The following is an 18,372-nucleotide window of genomic DNA, read 5'->3' as shown; positions in this document are numbered from 1 at the left end:
AGATGAATAATATTGGGGTTGTTATGCAATAAAGTCAAATATATATGTAACAATTTACATTAGAAAAGAAAATACCAAAATCTTTGAAGATGTTATTCAGTGTTAATTAGGGAAAACCACACAATACCTTCATTTTCAGAATAAGTTCCTTGTGGTTTTATTTATTTACATATTAAAACAAAATGAAAAACCTTACACATCATGGAAAAGTCAAATGTTCATATCTAAGATTTTTACACTATTTTATAAAAAAACATAGCTTCAGATCTGAAATGTAGCTTTCCATGAAACATATTTTCTAAGGGAAATGCTTCCCTGATTTAGTAAACCTCAGTATGAACATCCTGGATCTTCACAATGACACCTATGCTTGGCATATTCACTTCTCATTCCTGTGTGCCTGGCCACTGGCAGTGTTCACACACTCATCCCAGACAACTGCTCTCTCCACTTGGCTTCCTTGGTGTGAGTCTATTTTTAGCACATCCTGCCTGTAATTCTGTACAGCCTCACAGGCCTCTGGGATGTCCGCTCCTATGAGAAGGCTTCCAACAGTCACTTCATCACTTGCATCTCACCCTTGTGTGTTTTCCGATGGATGCGAAGCCCTGAGTTCCAGCAAAAGGACTTCCCACACTCAGAGCACTTCCACGGCTTCTCTCCCGTGTGCACTCTCTGGTGTTCACTGAGGGAAGACTTCTGAGTGAAGGCCTTCCCACACTCACTGCACTTGAAAGGTTTCTCTCCCGAGTGGGTTTTCTGGTGAATCTGAAGGGACGCCTTCCGTGGATAAGCCTTCTCACACTTACTGCACTCATAGGGCTTCTCTGACGAGTGCGTTCTCTGGTGGATGATCAGCTGTGACTTCCCGCAAAAGGCTCGCTCACACAAGCTGCACTCATAGGGCCTCTCCCCAGTGTGTGTCCTCCTGTGAATAACGAGGTAGGACTTGCTGCTGAAGGCCTTCCCACACTCACTACACGCATAGGGTTTCTCTCCTGCGTGGGCTCGCAGGTGAGCAGTGAGCTGCTCCTTCCTCCCAAAGGCTTTCCCACACTCACTGCACTGATAAGGGTTGTTTCCCGTGTGGACACCTTGATGCACCACAAGCTGTGTCTTCATGTTGAAGGCTTTCCCACAGTCCCTGCACTGGTAGGGCTTCTCTCCTGTGTGCATTCGGATGTGAACCAGGAGGTAGGACTTGCTCCTAAAGGCCTTCCCACACTCATTGCACTTATGTGGTTTCACTCCAGTGTGAGTTCTCTGGTGTACAACAAATGGGGACTTCAAGCTAAAGGCTTTCCCACATTCACCACACTCATAGGGCTTCACTCCTGTGTGACTTCTCTGGTGTAAGATGAGCTGAGATTTCCAACTGTAGGCCTTGCCACACTCACTACACCCATAGGGCTTCCCTCCAATGTGGACTTCCTGGTGGACGATGAGCTGCGACCTGAAAGAGAAGACTTTCCCACATTCACTGCACGAGTAGGGCTTCTCCCCTGTGTGAACTCTCTGGTGGGCATTAAGGTTTGACTTGGCACTGAAGGCTCTCTCACATTTAGTGCATTCATAAGGCCTCTCCCCAGTATGGATTCGGAGATGGACGATGAGCTGTGACTTACAACGAAAAGCTTTCCCACATTCATTACACACACAGTTTTTTTCTACATGATGAACTCTTTGATGTTTCAGAAAATATGATTCCTCATAACCACGAAATTTATCAGGATTCTTTCTTATATAATTTCTGCTTAAACCTGAGATTTTCATCAAACTTCGCCCATGTGTGTTATACTTATAGAGCTTTTGTCCTGAAGGAACATGGGTTTTGCTTAGATGAAGTTTTCCAAATACATTACATACATAGTTTCTCTCAACACTTTCAAGCTCATCTTGATTTTTCTGGTACCATTCTTCCCAACCTTTTAGGAGGAAAAGAAACAACAGAAAACCAAAACCAAACATAGTTTTAAAATTCTGATACAGAATTTAAAGATCTTTCAAAATACCTATAGGGGTTTTACTTCAGTGGTAGAGCACTTGGCATCGTATGTGTGAGGCCCTTTGCTTCAATCCACAGGGTACCCCCTCCCCCCAAAAAAGCAGAAATAAGTTGGGGTTTTTTTTGGTACTGGGGATTGAACTCGGGACCTCGCACTTTTGAGGCAGGCACTGGAACCATTAAGTTAACTCTCCGGCCCTAAGTTTTTTGTTTTGTTTTGGGTAACAGGCCTATGACATGAGTTCAAATGAAATAGTGCCCAACCAGGGAGAAAGGGTTCTGAATCAAACCAAACTAGGTCTCCCCTTGTGAAACTGGTAGTGAATTAATGGTAGCCAAAAAATGTTTTTTAAAGGGTTTTTAAAGTTGGGTATGGCAGCTCACACTTATAATCCCAGTACTCTGGGAAGCTGAGGCAGGAAGATTGTGAATTCTAGCCCAACCTGAGCAATTTAGCAACTTAGAGAGGCCCTGTCTCTAAATTTAAAAAAGCTACAGAGCGAGCTGGGGATTTAGCTCAGTGGTTTCGCCACCTGCTACATAAGCGCAAGGACCCGAGTTCAATCTCCAGTACCAAAAAAAGTAAAAACCTACAGAGCCGGGGATTTAGCTCAGTGGTGCTGCTGCCTGCCTCGCAAGCCCAAGATCCCAAGTTTGATCCCCGGTACCAAAAAAATAAAAATAAATAAATAAATTTTAAAAACTGCAAAAGGGCTGAGGATGTTGCTCAGTTCTGGGTCAATCCTCAGCTCCATAAAAGACAGTTATTTAAAAATTTTCCCTGCATTTAAAGGCCCATTCCGTATCTTATATCTGAATTACAGGACACAGAATAAGTAGGTCTGGGGACAATGAGACATTAAGGAGAGTGAGTAAGCTATGAAAGTTAACACTCCAAACAGATGAAACACAAAGCAGAAAGTTCCTAACAAGAGGGGCTGCTTGGAAAGGTTTAAGAAACAAAGAAGGTCTGGGATAGCCAGGACCCATGGAGTGAACAGAGGAAAACAAGTTACAAATGGTGCAAGGCCACAGGAAAATATTTCCACTGAACATAAATGTTATCACTTTATCTTAGAGGAGATCCCAATCAGTATTTCTCTTTAAAAGATGTTTGGTTGTTATGTAAAAAATAAATAATAAAAGGGCAGAGAAACACTAGAAAGCCTTTGTAGCCAGCCGCCCAACAAGGAGTGCTAATGACTCAGGCTGCATGTCTGGAGCTGAGAGAAGGGACAGTTAGACTACAATGGTGAGGTGGATTACTCAGCGAGGTGGCAAGGAGGCATGCTGGAGAAACACCAAGGACGGCCTGTAGTCTTGGGTCTGATAATGAACACCCAAATGCCAGTGACATATAAGCAGTCAGACCCGAATTCAGCTCTCAATGAAAGGCAGGATTAAAAAGTAAAAGCATGGGCCGGGGATTTAGCTCAGTGGTTTCACCACCTGCTGTGCAAGCACAAGGAACCGAGTTCGATCCCCAGTACCAAAAAAAAAAAAGTAAAACCATTAAGGGAAGGAAGGATAAGGCCACCCAGGGAATATGTACTTCAGGGCAGGTGACATCCATCTTTGGGCCCAAAGAGTGCTCCCATGCCGACTCTAATGGTAAACAGGGGCAAAGGAAAGACTGAAAGAAGCAGGGGCCTAGTGAGCATTCGGTAGGTACAGTCAAGAACATGGGATCTTAAAACAAAAAAACCAAAAACATGGGGTCCATGAGGCAGGGGGACCATGAGTTGGAGCCCATGTTGGCCACTTTAATGACTTAGTAAGACCCTGTCCCAAAAAATTAAAAAAGGGGATGAGGGGTGTAGGTCAGTGCAAAGGCCCTTAGTTCAATTTCCAGTACAATAAATAAATAAAATGAAGTGGCACGTGGTTACCCTTTAGGAGCTTCCCTACTTCCTCTGTGCCTCCTAAACAACCTCAGCCCGACAATGGTGAGAAGGTGCAGGTTATGGTTGCTGACAGTGAGGTCATTAAACTCACACATGAGAGATGAGTAAGATTAGCAACCAGAAGAAAGGATTCTTGGACTTAAAGAGCATATCTGGATAACTCTTGGTTGCATTACTGGCCTCACAGAATTGATTAGAAAATAAAAACAAGGCAAACCCCACAAAACAAAGACTGTTAGGCTTGGAAGGAAACCAAGCCTGGTCACGTAAATCTATGACTCTTCAACTCCACGTGTGTGTGTGGGGGGGGGGGGTGTAATGGAGATCAAACCCAGGGCCTGAGGCATGTTAAGTAAGTGGTCTACCACGGAGCCACAACCCCAGCCCTATCTTCAATCCTAAAGACTTTAAACTGAAGCCATGAGTGGTGAATGTCTGTAATCCTAGCTCTCAGGAAGTTGAGGCAGGACGATTTTCACAAGTTTAAGGGCAGCCTGAACTGCATAGCAAGACTCTGTCTCAAAAACAAACAAACAAGGGCGGGGGACTTAGCTCAGTGGTTTTGCCAGCTGCTGCGCAAGCCCAAGGACCCAAGTTCAGTTGCAAGGACCCAAGTTCGATCCCCGGTACCAAAAAAAACCCACACACACAAAAACAAAACCCCAAACAAACAAGAAGCAATCTTACTGCCACAGGAGTGGCCTACTGCTAAAACTAAAGAAGCAGCCCATGGCACAGGTGCTCTCTCAAAGTTCATCTCAGCTTAAGCCACAGAGGAGAACAGAAAGGAAACCTCCTCCAAGAAAAATGCCAGATGCTATCAAGTTGGCCAGCAAGGAAACTATGCCAGGGTGAGGGCCAAGGGTCTTTCCTGATCTTTTTCTGAAGGAGCATGCAATGAGCCAACAACAGTTGTTTTCTTCCCTTCTGGAAAGAGCTGTCTCCCTTATAATTTCCTAGTTCCTTCTCCAACACTAGGCATATCTGAAACATACTATTTGACTCAGATCATGAGGGCTTCATCTATCTGTGCTGGACAGCACCACACACATACAAGGCCTTGAAACTGGATTCTGGCCCAGAATGACAGCATGTTCTGCTCCCTTTTGGGAAGGGGTGATCATACCTCATGGACACACAGGTATCTCTAAAGTTGGACAATTGGAAAGAAGGTACTGCAGAGCTACCTAAGGAATATAACTGTCATTTGAGGATACAAATTCCTTATCATTTTGCTATAGTGGGGTCAGGAATTTGAGGATCTGTGCTTTTTGGAAACATCCTGCAGCAACAGCTAAGGAGAAAATGAGAGCTCTCAAATATGTTTAAGAATCTAAACTCTCCAGGTAAGAGAAAACAGCAATCAAGCGTGGGTAACAACTGAGTAGACAAGTGGTGTCAGATTTCAAAAGACAAAATACTAACCGAAACAGATGCAGTAGAAATATCAGAGAAGAGGAAAGAGACAGGATCCCAAAGCAAGCCACAGAGGATACAGGCCTACATGCAACAGTAACAACATTAATATGGGGAAATGAGGGCTGGGGTGTAGCTCAGTGGGGAGCACTAGCCTAGTACATGTGAAGCCTGAGTTCCAGTCCTCAACAACACACACACACACACAAACACACACACACACACTGAGGAACTAGGGAAGAACACTGTCTTTGGAAGGAAGTTTCTTCCCATTTCTGATGCCAGAATGAAGTCTTGAAAGCACAGTGGAGCTCTATTGCAGATATCAAGACCAAGTTCAGAAGAAACAGAAGAGGAGGATATTATTTTTGGTATAAAAACAATAGGGAGAAGGTTTAAATCTTCAGAATGGAAGAGCCTTTCAACAGTTAAAACACAGAAGTTTCCACAGGCTGAGCATGGAAAGCAAACCCCTTTGGACAAACCAAAAGGAAAGTGAAGGTGCACAAAAATCACTCAGTGACACACATACACCAGGTGTGGGACCGTGGATTGTATCTAAGCAATTTAACAGTGGGAGCAAAAGGAGAAATCAAAGTAAAGGAAGTAGAGGGGGGATGAACTGCACCAATGTGAGGAAGAAGAAATCCTTGGAAGGTCTTGCTCACCTTGGGAAGCAACGAAACTAACCTAGAAAGCAGGTTCTGAGCAGAGCTCAGGGAGGAGTACCACACTCATCTCTCAGAGCCAGGGGAGGAAGGAGAGTCCAGCATGCAAGGAGTTCAGGCCTCACCCATCCAAGGGCTTTCCAGAGCTTCTGTGCAGACTGTATGGGGCCAAACCCTGAGGAGCAGCCAGTTTACCTCCCCATCACTCACCCACCTGCACAGCTTGGAGTGGACATTTTGGCATTTATTATCCATGGCTCTTCTCCTTGTTCCATCTTGAAGATTAATTCAGGTTTAGTACCATGATACCCTGTGAAAAGAAAATCACAAAGGACATGGGCCAAGCTTCTGGGGATGAGACTAGAGGCTCAGAAGCTACAAAACAAAATTGATCAAAAAAAAAGGGGGCTGGGGATTTAGCTCAGTGGTTCCACCACCTGCCTTGCAAGTGCAAGGACCTGAGTTCCATCCCCGGTACCAAAAAACAAAAAGCCCCTGATCATTGGTACTTAGCGAAAGATTACAACTAGGAGGTAAGGGCCACATGGGGACCAAGAATATATGACCTCTAAAGTTCCAGTTCATAGTCATAAAACACTTTTGAGGACCCAGGGTAAGTCAATGAAAGAAAAGGAGAAGGCACCTCATGACTTGGTCTAAGGTAGGTAGGGAAGTGGCACTTACCCACTGATAACAGGTTGCTGTAGTTTTCCAGGGTCACCTCCCTGTATAGGTGCCTTTGTGTTGAGTCCAGCAGCTGCCACTCTTCCCAGGAGAACTCCATGGACACATCCTTGAATGACAACAATCCCTGCAATAACACATACCCCATTCAACTGGATGAGATTACATGAAGTGATATGGGAAAGAGAAACATCCCTCCACAGCATCTCCTGTGCCTGGCTCAGCTTTTACTTTGTAGAAGAATTTAATCAATCAATCAATCAATCAATCAGTCAATCATTGAGCCTCTGCATGCCAGACACTCTTCTGAGTTCTGAAGATTTCATGGTGAGTAAAATCCTATTTTGTTATTGACACACTTTCAGTTTTGTAAAGGGAAACAAACACATATACATGCAAGTGTACAAAAAACAGACCGGAGTTACTTTGTACAGAACTGGAGAGAAAAATTCTCAGGAAGGTCTAGACTTGGCTCTACTGACACACATATGATGGGTTCCCCAAGATGATGGAGTGGAAAGGGAAAATCAGGAGGTCATAATGACAGTTAACCTGTGAGTAACAAGGGGAAGAACAACACTGTATAAGACAAAAGAGTTCATCTTCCTACTTGCCAGAGTCCGAAGGGACCTGGGCTGGCAGGGTCTCCACTCCCAGGGTATCTCAAGTCTAAGATGGCTCTGGTACCACATTCACATCTAAAGAGCCACAGAAGGGGCTGGAAATGAACAGCAGGAGAACTCAGAAATGCAGCCGGTTTCTTTGTGTCCAATGACAAGAATAGATACACAGGAGATAACCTGCACTCCCCACGCACAGGAGATGCACCATGTAGAACATAGGCAGAAACCAATAAGCTCCAGGTACTGCAACATCTCAGACCTAAGACAGGGCTCAGGTGGGGAGCAGGAGAGGGCCAGATTCAGAATACACCTGTCTTTCCTGTGGAGAATAACCAAGGGGAGTGATATAAGTAAGATAGCTAATAGGGGAATGTTTGAAGAAAAACAAGCTGAAAACTTTCCAGAAATGAAGACATATGGGAGTTCCTATGTGAAAACACTACCATTAAAAAGCAAGATCAGTTACAAAAAAAGGCCCAAATTTAAGCAGATGGTTAAAAGAACTTTCAAAAATAAAGTATAAAGAGAACATGTTAGGGAAAGAACAGAACATTTCCTAAAAGTGAAGTCCTGAAAAAGTAATTTTTATTCTAAAATCTTATAGCAACCAAACTAAAAGGCAAATCTCTCTCCAAAGTAAACATATGCTCAATGGTTCTCAATGGGGAGCAAGGGATTGTTCCCTACCCTCAGGTGACATCTGACAATGTCTGCAACCACTTAAGAGTTGTCACACTGCCACTGACATCTACATGGACAGAGGCCAGGGATGCAGCTCAATATCTGACAGTACACAAGATGGTACACCAAAGAACTATTTGGCCTCAAATGTCAAAACTGGTAAGGCTGACAATCCTGGTATATGCCTACCAGAAATAAGCTGCCACATCTACCAAAACTCAAGTACAAAAATGTTCATAGTGAGCTAGCCAGTGGCACACAGTGTATCACTAGCACTATGCGAGCCTACGGCAGGAGGATCATGAGTTTGAGCCCAGACTGTGCAACTTAGCAAAACCCCGACTCAAAACAAAAGAGCTGGGCACGGTGGCACATGCTTATCACCCAAATGATTTGAGAGGCTGAGGCAGGAAGACATTTGAGCCTAGTCTAGGCAGCTCAGTGAGATCCTGTCTCAAAATAAAAAGAGCTAAGGATGTAGCTCAGAAAGAGCGCTTGCCTAGCATGCATAAGGCCCTGAGTTCAATCTCCAGAGCTCCAAATATAAATAATAAAAACTTAAAAAAAAAAAGGGGGGGGGGCTGCGGATTTAGCTGAGTGGTTTCGCCGCCTGCTGCACAAACACAAGGACCCGAGATTGATCCCCAGTATCAAAAAAAAAAAAAAAGAAAGAAAGAAATATCACATACTTCTTCTTTTTTTTTTGGTACTGAACTTGGGTCCTTGCACTTGCACAGCAAGCGGCGAAACCACTGAGCTAAATCCCCAGCCCAAATATCACATACTTTTGCAAGGTGTGCTGCCTCACTATAGGCCCACAACAGCAGAGCTAACTAATCAGTGTCTGGACTTCCAAAACCAGGAGCCAAAAGAAATCTCTTCTCTTGAAAGAAAAGAGGGCTGGGGATTTAGCTCAGTGGTTCCGCTGTCTGCCTTGCAGGCGCAAGGACCCAAGTTTGATCCCTAGTACCAAAGAGAGAGAGAGAGAGAGAGAGAGAGGAAGAGAAGAAAAGAGAAGAGAAGAGAAGAGAAGAGAAGAGAAGAGAAGAGAAGAGAAGAGAAGAGAAGAGAAGAGAAGAGAAGAGAAAAGGCAAGTCAAGGCAAAGTGGACAGACTAAATAAATGGAGATATTCCATGTTCACAGGTAGGAAGATTCAACAGTGTCAAGGTATCTGTTCTTCAGCTGGGGATGGAGCTCAGTGGCACCATGCATGCCTCGCAACCACAAGGTCCTAAGTTCAATCCCCAGTAACCCTCCCAAAAAAGATATCCATTCTTCCCCCTTTAATCTAGAGTTAATGCAACCCCAATCAAAATCACATTAAATTATTTTATAGATTCAACAAACTAACTCTAAGGTTTATATGTAAAGATGAATACATGTAAAGATGATATAATAGCCAAAAAAATATTGAAGGAAACCAATAAAGTTGAAGGGCTAAAACTACCTGATATCAGGACTTACTATAAAGCTAAAATAATCAAGACATTTGGTATTGAGGAAAGAATAATTAGATCAATGGTATAGAACAGGAAATCTGAAAACATACATTAATATACTCAGTCAACTGATCTTTGAAAAAAGAGCAAAGGGAAAACAATGCAGAAGCCGGGAATAGTAGTGCACATCTATAATTCCAGAATTTGGAAGGCTGAGGCAGGAGGATTATGGTGAGTTACATCCTGAGTTCAAAACCAGCCTGAACTACATAGTGAGACCCTATCTCAAATAATCAAAAGAAAAGGAAAAATGGAGAAAAGTCTTTTCAACTGGACATCCACAAACAAAAGAAATGAACCTAGAAACAGACCTTATACCCTGCATAAACACTCAAAATGAGGGCTGGGGTTTACCTCAGTGGACCCACCACCTGCCTCGCAAATGCAAGGTCCTGAGTTCAATTCCCAGTATCAAGAAAAAAAACTATTAAAAAAACCCTCAAAACGGATCACACATAAATGTGAAATATAAACCTATAAAACTTCTAAAAGAAAAGAGCAGAAAATCTAAATGATGTTGGGCTTAGCTGACCTTTTAGATATGGCACTATAGGTATAATCCACAATAATATAATTAATAAGCTGGACTTCATTAAACTTAAAAATGGCCAAAATTCAGAACAGGGACACCACCAAATGCTGGTAAGGATAGAACCCATGGCCCATAGGTTGGACACACCAGGGTTTCCTAGGCTAAAATGAGTGAAGTGAAATTGTCGTGGGCCACATATAGGATAAGAAGACTTTTTTTTTTTTGGTACCGGTGATCGAACTTGGGACCGTGCGCTTGCAAGGCAGGTGGTGGAACCACTCAGCTAAATCTCCAGCCCCACATATAGGATATATAATATAGTTTATGTACATAAAACATAAAATTTCCTTCATTTTAAAATATCTTTGTTGTAACACAGGCATGTCAAACCTGCAGGGCAAAGGTTCATCACATGAAAGAACAAAAGGTATTTTCATTCATTGCTGGTGAAAATATAAAATGATACAGCCATGTTGGAAGAGAGTTTGGCAGTTTGTTTTTTTAAAAACAAAACTAACTCTTACCAAAAGATCCAATAATTAAAATCCTTAAGAATTTATTCAGAAGAAAACTTGAGTCCACAAAAAAACCTGCACATGAATGTTTATAGCAGCTTTATTCATAATTGCCAAAACTTGGAAGCAACCAAGACATCTTTCAATAGTAAATGGATAAATACCATAAACTGTGGCACATGCAGACAACAGAATGTTATTCAGCACTAAACAAGCTATCAGGCAACAAAAAAGATATGGAAGAAATTTAAGAGTATATAATTTAAGTAAAAGAAGCCATTCTGAATATATATGATTCTAATTCTGATATTCCAGGAAAGGCAAAACTATGGATACAGTAAAAATACCAGGAATTGCCAGGGGTAGAAAAGGATGAACAGGTACAACATAGGATTCTTAGGACAATAAAACTATTCTGTATAAAGCTGGGCATAGTGGCGTATACCTGCAATCCCACCTACTCAGAAGGGTGAAGCAGGAGGATTGCAAGTTTAAGGCCAGGATGGGCAATTTAGTGAGACTCTGTCTCAAAACAAAGGGGGTGGGGCGGGATGTAGCTTGTTTAGCATAAATGAGGCCCTAGTTTCAACTGCTAGAACCACAAAAAAACAAAATAAAACAAAAAAAACTTTCTCTATGATACGATAATGGTAGATACATGTTACTGAATATTTGCCTAGATCCACTGTACATACAACAGTAAGAGTGGATCCCAATGGAAACTATGGACTTGGGGTGATCAATAAACATACTCTTCCAGTGGGAGATATTTAAAATAGGGAGGCTATGCAGGTATGGGGGCAGATGCATGTGCTATCTCCATACCATTTTCCCAATCTTGCTGTGAACCTAAAACTGCTCCTTAAAAAAATCTTTAAAAACTAATGAAATAGGAAATATTTATATATGTGTAGAGGTGTTCATTGTCTCAAAGTCTGTAGTAGTAATAAAATGAACATAAGCTGGGTGTGGTTGCACATGCCTGTAATCCTAGCACTCAAGAGGCTGAGGCAGGAGAATCCCCAAGAGTTCAAGGCCTCATGGCCGGCCTGGGCTACATAGTGAGTTCAAAGCCAGCCTAAACTACATAGCGAGACTCTGTCTCAAAAAAACAATACAAAGAAAGAAAAAACAAAAATAAAATGAACATAAATTTCCAATAGGAAAATAACTAATACAAATAAATTCATTCTATAGAGATATTTTGGCAAACTGCAAAACAATGATCTACTATGATACCATTTATATAAAAACAAATCTTTTATTTTATTTTTTGTTTGTTTTGGAACTGGGGATTGAACTCAGGACCTTGAGCTTGGAAGGCAGGTGTGGTGCCACTCAGCTAAATCCCCAGGCCCATTTTGTTTATTCTTTTTTTTGTTTTTTTTGGTACCAGGGATCGAACTTGGGACCTTGCACTTGCAAAGCAGGTTGCGGAACCAGAGCTAAATCCCCGGCCCCCTGTTTTGTTTATTCTTGTTGCTGCTGTTTTAAGCTAGAGCCCTGCTGTGTTCCCCAGGCTGGCCTCTAGGACTCAAGTGTTCTTTCTGTCTCAGCCTCCCAAGTACCTAGGACTATAGGTGTGCTCACAGTAACTGGCCTAAGCTGGGTTTAGGGGTTGTGTGTGTGCAGGAGCACATGCGTGTGGTGCTGGGAATTAAGCCCAGAGCTTCACTCATGATTAGCCAGCACCCTACCACTGAGCGACCCTAATACTTTTTTTAAATATTGAATTAAGCAAACCTGAAATTCTACCTGACCACATATTAAACTCTAAAGTAATTTATTCAATTATTTTAACAAATTTAAACATATTTATATGTCAAAGGAATAGAAAATGTCAAAAAAAAAAGAAAGAAAGAAAATGTCAGCTGCGATTTACATCTGAGGGCAAAAAAGGTAAGATTTCCGGTGGTACAGGTTACCAGCTGGGGTGGGGACAGGGACTCACAGGCAGGACACAGGGAAGCTGGTTCACCAGACTTAAATGCCCACTGGTGGAGAAACAGCTCAATAAGATGTGGTCTACTTATACTGTAGGATAGAAAACTAAGTGTTAGGGGCTGGGACTTAGCTCAGTGGCACCATGCCTGCCTTGCAGGTGCAAGGTCCTGAGTTCAATCCCTGGTACAGTCCCCCCCGACAAAAAAAAAACAAACTAAGTGTTAGAAGGAATGTCCCCAAGCACAAATGTACCATACCACCAAAACAAATGTACAGGGAAATAGTAAACCTAACACCTTATGTTTCCCATAGAAACTGTTGAGATAGAAACCATCTAAGCTACTGAGCCAGGAGTGCTCAGGGTGTGTCACAGCATTTTCTAAAAGAAGAATGCAATTAACAGGTATAGTAGCATACACTGTGTTCAATCCCTAGTCCAAGGGTACCATGGATCATGAACTCAATTCTCTCCACAAACAAAACTGGATGAGAACTGAATCAAATTTCTCCATAAGGTCAACATTGAACCTAACCATCAAATTTGATTCAGTTCTTGTTCAACTCAGTGTGTGATCAGAATCATAGAATCAAATTTGGGAACTGAGGTACCACTGTACTGAAAAACAAAACAAAACAAAAAAGGAGAATACAATTAAAATTATATTAAAAAGAAAAAAAAAAGGCAAGCAGTCATGGTGGCACACACCTGTAATCTCAGCACTCTGGGAGGCTGAGGCAGGAGGACTGCAAGTTCAAGAGCAGCCTGGGCAACTTAGCAAGACCCTGCCTCAAAATAAAAAATTTTAAAAAGGCCTGATGATATAGCTCAGCATGAAAGCCCTCAGTTCAATCCCTAATACCACAAAAGAGAAACAGAAAAGCTATAAAGCTATTCTCATATTAAAACATAGAGTAGATCCCTACGTACATGACCCTATACACAAAACAGAAGAATAACACAAGAAGGCTGCACAACGAAAAGCAAATGGTAGTTTTTTCTGGGAAGTAAAATGGGAGGAAGGAGTCTTTTATACTATGAGCATATTCCTGCAGTATTTGTGACAATAAAAATAACAGAAAAGAGAGGAAGAAAGGGAAAGGGAGGGGAGGAAAAGGAGAAACAAAGGAAAGAAAGAAGGGAGAAAGCATGGAGGTGGGACGTATGAAGACAAAACCAGTTTGCAAAGTGGAGGGATACGAGACTCGAATGGCGGAGTCTGAGGAGGAAGAAAGGAGGCTAAGCGTGTGTGCTCTTACATGTACACATACATAAACAAAGAACGAGAAAACTAATGGTGGCAAAATTGAAACTAGGAAATCTGGACAAAGAGCATAGAGAACATTTTTTTATTCCATATCAGAGTAGTTTCAACTAGTATTTTTGCAACTTCTCTGTGATACTGAAATTATTTCAAAAGAAAATAAAATAACCAAGGCTTTCCAGCATGGTTCTTGACCTCACACAAAGTGCCAACACAATCTGGCCTTGGTTAAGGTTAGGGCTCCACACTCCCTCAGCACTCAGGCTTTCTTTCCACCTGACAAAGGAACCTTCTAGTTCCTGCCTAAAGGCTTAAGCCTTAGCTTCCTCCAAGGCCTGGAATGTGGTTTCCTTCACCTACATCCTCTTTCCATGATTATTACACTGTCATTCAGATTATCTGAATGATCCTTGAGAGAGGGTTTCCTGATTCTGTCATCTAAACTAACCACCCAGCCTCCCCTTTATGCACATACCACTCACAACTTTTTGTTTATTGATGCTCCTCTGAGAGTTGCCTGTTATCCTCCTTGTGGTCAGACTCTGTCAGTCGTCATCACCCCTGCATGCTCTAGAAAATGTCCTGGCATAACAGTAGTAAGCTTTCCATGACTGTAACAAACTTATAAAGAGAAAAGGGTTATTTTCATTACAGTTATAGAGCTTTTGGTTCCTGACTGGTTGGCCCCTTTGCTTTGGGCCTCTGGCAATGCATCACGGCAGGAACATGTTGGGGAACAAAACTGCTCACCTCAGGGCTGGGAAGCAGAAGATCAAAGGAGCAGGAATGTCACTGTCCCTTTCTAGGCCATGTTCCCAGCGACATAAAACTTCCCCCAAGGTCCCTCCCAATAGCACCACTCTGGAGATTAAGCCTTTAACACATGGGCCCCTAAGACACATTTATGATACAAACTGTAACAACTGTTAACAAATGTTTGTTATATTAATACATGTAACAAGGTCTTAGAAGCTGCTTGTACTAAAGGCACTAACTCTTTGGCTAGGTCTACAATGGGTGACTAAAAACAGGATAAAAAGCTTGGCATCTCTGCTTTCATTTGGACTTGTCCTTTCTCTGGTCATTCTCTCCTGCAGTCTCCCCCCCCGGCCCCCGACATAATGATCCACCAGACCACACTTTGACTAAGACTGCTTAATCATCCATACTTCTTGCCCATGTTCCCCACATAATTCTGGAGCTCTTAAAGACAGGGCTGAAAAGGTTGTTCCTCTCGTCTTCCTGGTTTGGCTACATTGACTATAAAGTTTCTTTCCTGCTTTCTACTATTATTTTCTTCTTTTGGTTTTGGAGTGGCCACACCTGATTTGTTGGAAGCCCCAGAGTTGGGACTCTGACCTAGGACTCTAGTAACCCATGGACTCTAAAACAAGGAAAATTTGTTTACATTTGTTAAAACATCTCTTAGGTGCTGACAGCCAATAAAAGCACAAACTCTGCAGACAACCTGCCTGAGGCTAAATCCTAGCTTTGTTATCTTAATTTCCTGGTATTCCTTACAAGTTTGGGACCATGGGCACATTCCTAGTTTCCTCACGTACAAAACACACTCCTGAGATTTGAAATACTTCACACATGAACTGCTTAAACGAGTGCCTCCCCAACAATGGTAGCTAATATTGTTCATTAATTTTTGGTTTGTTTTTTATTTTTTTTTGGTACCAGGGATCGAACTCAGGACCTTGCATTTGTGAGGCAGTCACAGTGCCACTGAGCTAAATCCCCAGCCCTAACGTGTTTTTTACTTAGGTAATCTCTGTTCACTTTTTGGGAGGGAAGTGGGAATTGAACCCAGAGCCTGATACTCAGCTACATCTCCAACCTTTCAATTTTTTTATTTTGAGTCAAGGTCTTGCTAAGTTGCCCAGGCTGGTCTTGAACTTATGATACCCCTGCCTCAGTCTCCCAAATAGCCAGAATAATTTTTTTTAAATTGCCATTGTAAGTGGTGTTATTTTCTCTCATTGTACTTCTATACAGTTGTTTTAAAACAAAGAGCTCATTGATTTTTTTAGGTTAACTATTTCCCAGGCCACCTCACTGAAATTCCTTCCCCTTTGACATCCCAATTTTTCTTTTTAACTTGATTGTCTAAAAATGATGTACTCTTCTTAATCATTTCTTTCATCCTATCTACAGCCTCACATAACTCACTCTGCAACCGTCCTTTACCTCTCACAAAATAAATAAATAAATAAAAATCTACACCACCCTAAAATTTCTGCTCTGCAAAAATTTCCTAGGATTTAAACATTCACAAATTCAACCAATACCTTTTTGTCTCAACAGATACCTTTTTGTAGCACTTCATATCATGGCTCTTATGAAGTTCTTAAATTTTGGAGAAATCCCACTCCTCACTTCATTGGCACTCCAGCCCTTCATCACAGGTCCTTTCCTTGTCATTATCCTGAGTCTTCAACTCGGTCCTCTTCAGCGTTTCAGTTGGTCACACTCACTCTGAGCTTCTGTGAATTTAAGTTCCTTTAACCCATATACACTGTACTGTATCCAGTTTTTACACTGCGCACTGCAACTGCAGAAGCAAATATAACAGTGTTCCTAGCCTCAGGAAATCTTACTACCTCCTCGGCAATCACAGCAGGGTGAAATCTCCCCTCTCTCAAGTTCATCAATCATTTAAAAACCTCCAGCGATCCATTACCTTTGCCCAAGCTGCTCATTTATCCTTTGTACCTTTGAGCTCCTGTCTTGCCTCTTGTCCATTCACCTGTAACTGTGCCTGCTGCTTTCTCAATTACCCTTCCTGTCAGACTACAGCTCTTCTAAAACAAGGAAACATCATTTATCTTCCAATCGTTAGCACCAGCCTCATGGCCCGCACACACAAGAAAGACAATGAATGAGTGTTTTCACAAACATAAGAAAGAGGAAGAGAGTAATATCCCCCCAAAAAGTCCTAAGGGTCTCCATAAGGCACAAGGAAGGTCAGTGTTCAAGAAAGAATCTGAGAATTCTGAGCCCACAGCGGTCAACGAAGTATAAAGACACAGCACAAAAAATATCAAAACGAAGGGGTCGGGGATTTAGCTCAGTGGTTCCGCTGCCTGCCTCGCAAGCACACGGTCCCGAGTTTGATCCCCGGTACCTAAAAAAAAAATATATATATATATATATATATATCAAAACGAACGTTTCTTGTTTGGGGGCATCAGATATGGACAGAGATTATGGGCATCAGGGATAAACTTGGCCACCCAAGGTGTGGAGTCAACTTTTGAAAAGCGAGAGAAAACCCTACTTACCCAGCACGAAGCTGTCCGGAAGCTGACAGCCATCGCAGCAAGCCACCAGGACCGGAAAGGTGCAGGCGGGGTCGCTCGCAGGGACGCCGCCTCCACTCTTCCGATCTCAGGCTCAGCACCGGGACTCAGCCAGGTTCGGAGTCACTGAAGCGACCGTGGGCCGGGCCTAACTGGGTCCAGACTCTCCAAGTCTGGACACTGGCACAGCCAAAGAGCCTCCTACCGCGCTGGTGACGACCTCGGAGATAGAAACAGCACCGTGTAGGGGACGGGAAGGAGCCAGAGAGCTGCGCGCCGGAAGTGCGTCATCTCCGTGTGTCACACGCTGAGCGGGAAACCGCAGAGTGACGCGGTCCTCTCCGAGTCTGGTGCGGGGCCTCAGGTTTCTACGCTCCTTTCTCAAGGGTGGCTCGATCCACGGAGCCAGAACACCCAGCTCCAGTGCTAAGAGTCAACATAGGGTCTCTGCCGGTGCAGGGGGCCCAGGCGTGCTGAGATGTTACTGTGAACAAGAGAGGACTGAGACCAAAAGGCATTGCCAAAAAAGGACATTTTGTATTGTCAGACGGGTGGTCTTTGAGGGGTCAGGGTCTTCAACGACTTCCTGTCTTCTCTCCTGCCAGTCTCCCGATCCCTCATCTCCACTCCGGGGGGAGAATATGGAAGTGGGGTGCGACTGGCTCTCAGTCGATGGCCCCTAGCAAAGAAAGAAGTTAGGTCCAGCACAGAATGAGGAAGTCGAGTGAAAGTAGGGCGAAGCAAAAGTTTTAATTGTGTGAATGCAGGAGAATTAGCTGCCTTACAATAGCGTGCTTCAAGGCAGCTATTGGATTTCCCACGCTTCGGGACCCCTGTGCTCATAGGCGTAAGCTGGTTTCTACAATTAACTGTTTCACTAATTGGTGTGATCTCGGACAATCAGGGTCTTAGCCTTTGTTTCTGGATTAAGGAAAAGGTCAAGGGGCTAGGGGGTTATAGCAAGTGCATGTTATAGTTTCATAAGGGCAAGCACATAGCATATGGTAAGCTTATGGTAAATGCACAACCATCAGCCGCTCAGGTCATGTCCTGCATCATCTCTATATCCTCCTCTAAATGTCCTTACAGTAAGACTAAAAGCTATAGCATTAAACAACAATTTTGCATTATCAGTGCATGAAATCAGTACTTCAGAAGGAAGAAACTAGTATATGTGAAGAGAAATAAATAGAGGCACATCAATAACAGGAGACATATCATTCTTGGTCCAAAACAGAACAATCCTATGATAACAATGCGGTAAAACTACAAATAGCAAAATCGAAAAGCCTTTTCTGCCTGAAAAAAGAATTTTAAGGCTTGCTATTATAC

General features: G+C 42.8%; 1 protein-coding gene across 7 annotated transcripts; it reads right to left on the bottom strand.

The window, feature by feature from the left end:
* Positions 1-128: 128 nt before the first annotated feature.
* Znf26 (zinc finger protein 26) lies at positions 129-17,311 on the bottom strand. 7 transcript variants are annotated; one of them, XM_004844050.3, is made up of 6 exons: positions 17,023-17,310; positions 16,050-16,224; positions 14,211-14,356; positions 6,678-6,804; positions 6,208-6,303; positions 129-1,925 (listed from the first exon to the last, which is right to left on the bottom strand). In XM_004844050.3, the coding sequence occupies exons 4-6, from the start codon at positions 6,775-6,777 to the stop codon at positions 556-558; spliced, it is 1,566 nt and encodes a 521-aa protein (XP_004844107.1). In that variant the 5' UTR covers positions 6,778-6,804; positions 14,211-14,356; positions 16,050-16,224; positions 17,023-17,310; the 3' UTR covers positions 129-555. The 7 variants fall into 7 exon arrangements, with proteins under 7 accessions (XP_004844107.1, XP_004844108.1, XP_004844106.1 ...); XM_004844051.3 differs by lacking the exon at positions 16,050-16,224; XM_004844049.3 differs by lacking the exon at positions 17,023-17,310 and having other exon boundaries at positions 16,050-16,865.
* Positions 17,312-18,372: the final 1,061 nt, after the last annotated feature.

The sequence above is a fragment of the Heterocephalus glaber genome, unplaced genomic scaffold, assembly GCF_053883595.1.
Source record: "Heterocephalus glaber isolate CG9 unplaced genomic scaffold, H.glaber_assembly_v1.0 deba00001687, whole genome shotgun sequence".
NCBI lineage: Eukaryota > Metazoa > Chordata > Mammalia > Rodentia > Bathyergidae > Heterocephalus > Heterocephalus glaber.
This window is presented reverse-complemented; position numbering and strand designations above follow the sequence as displayed.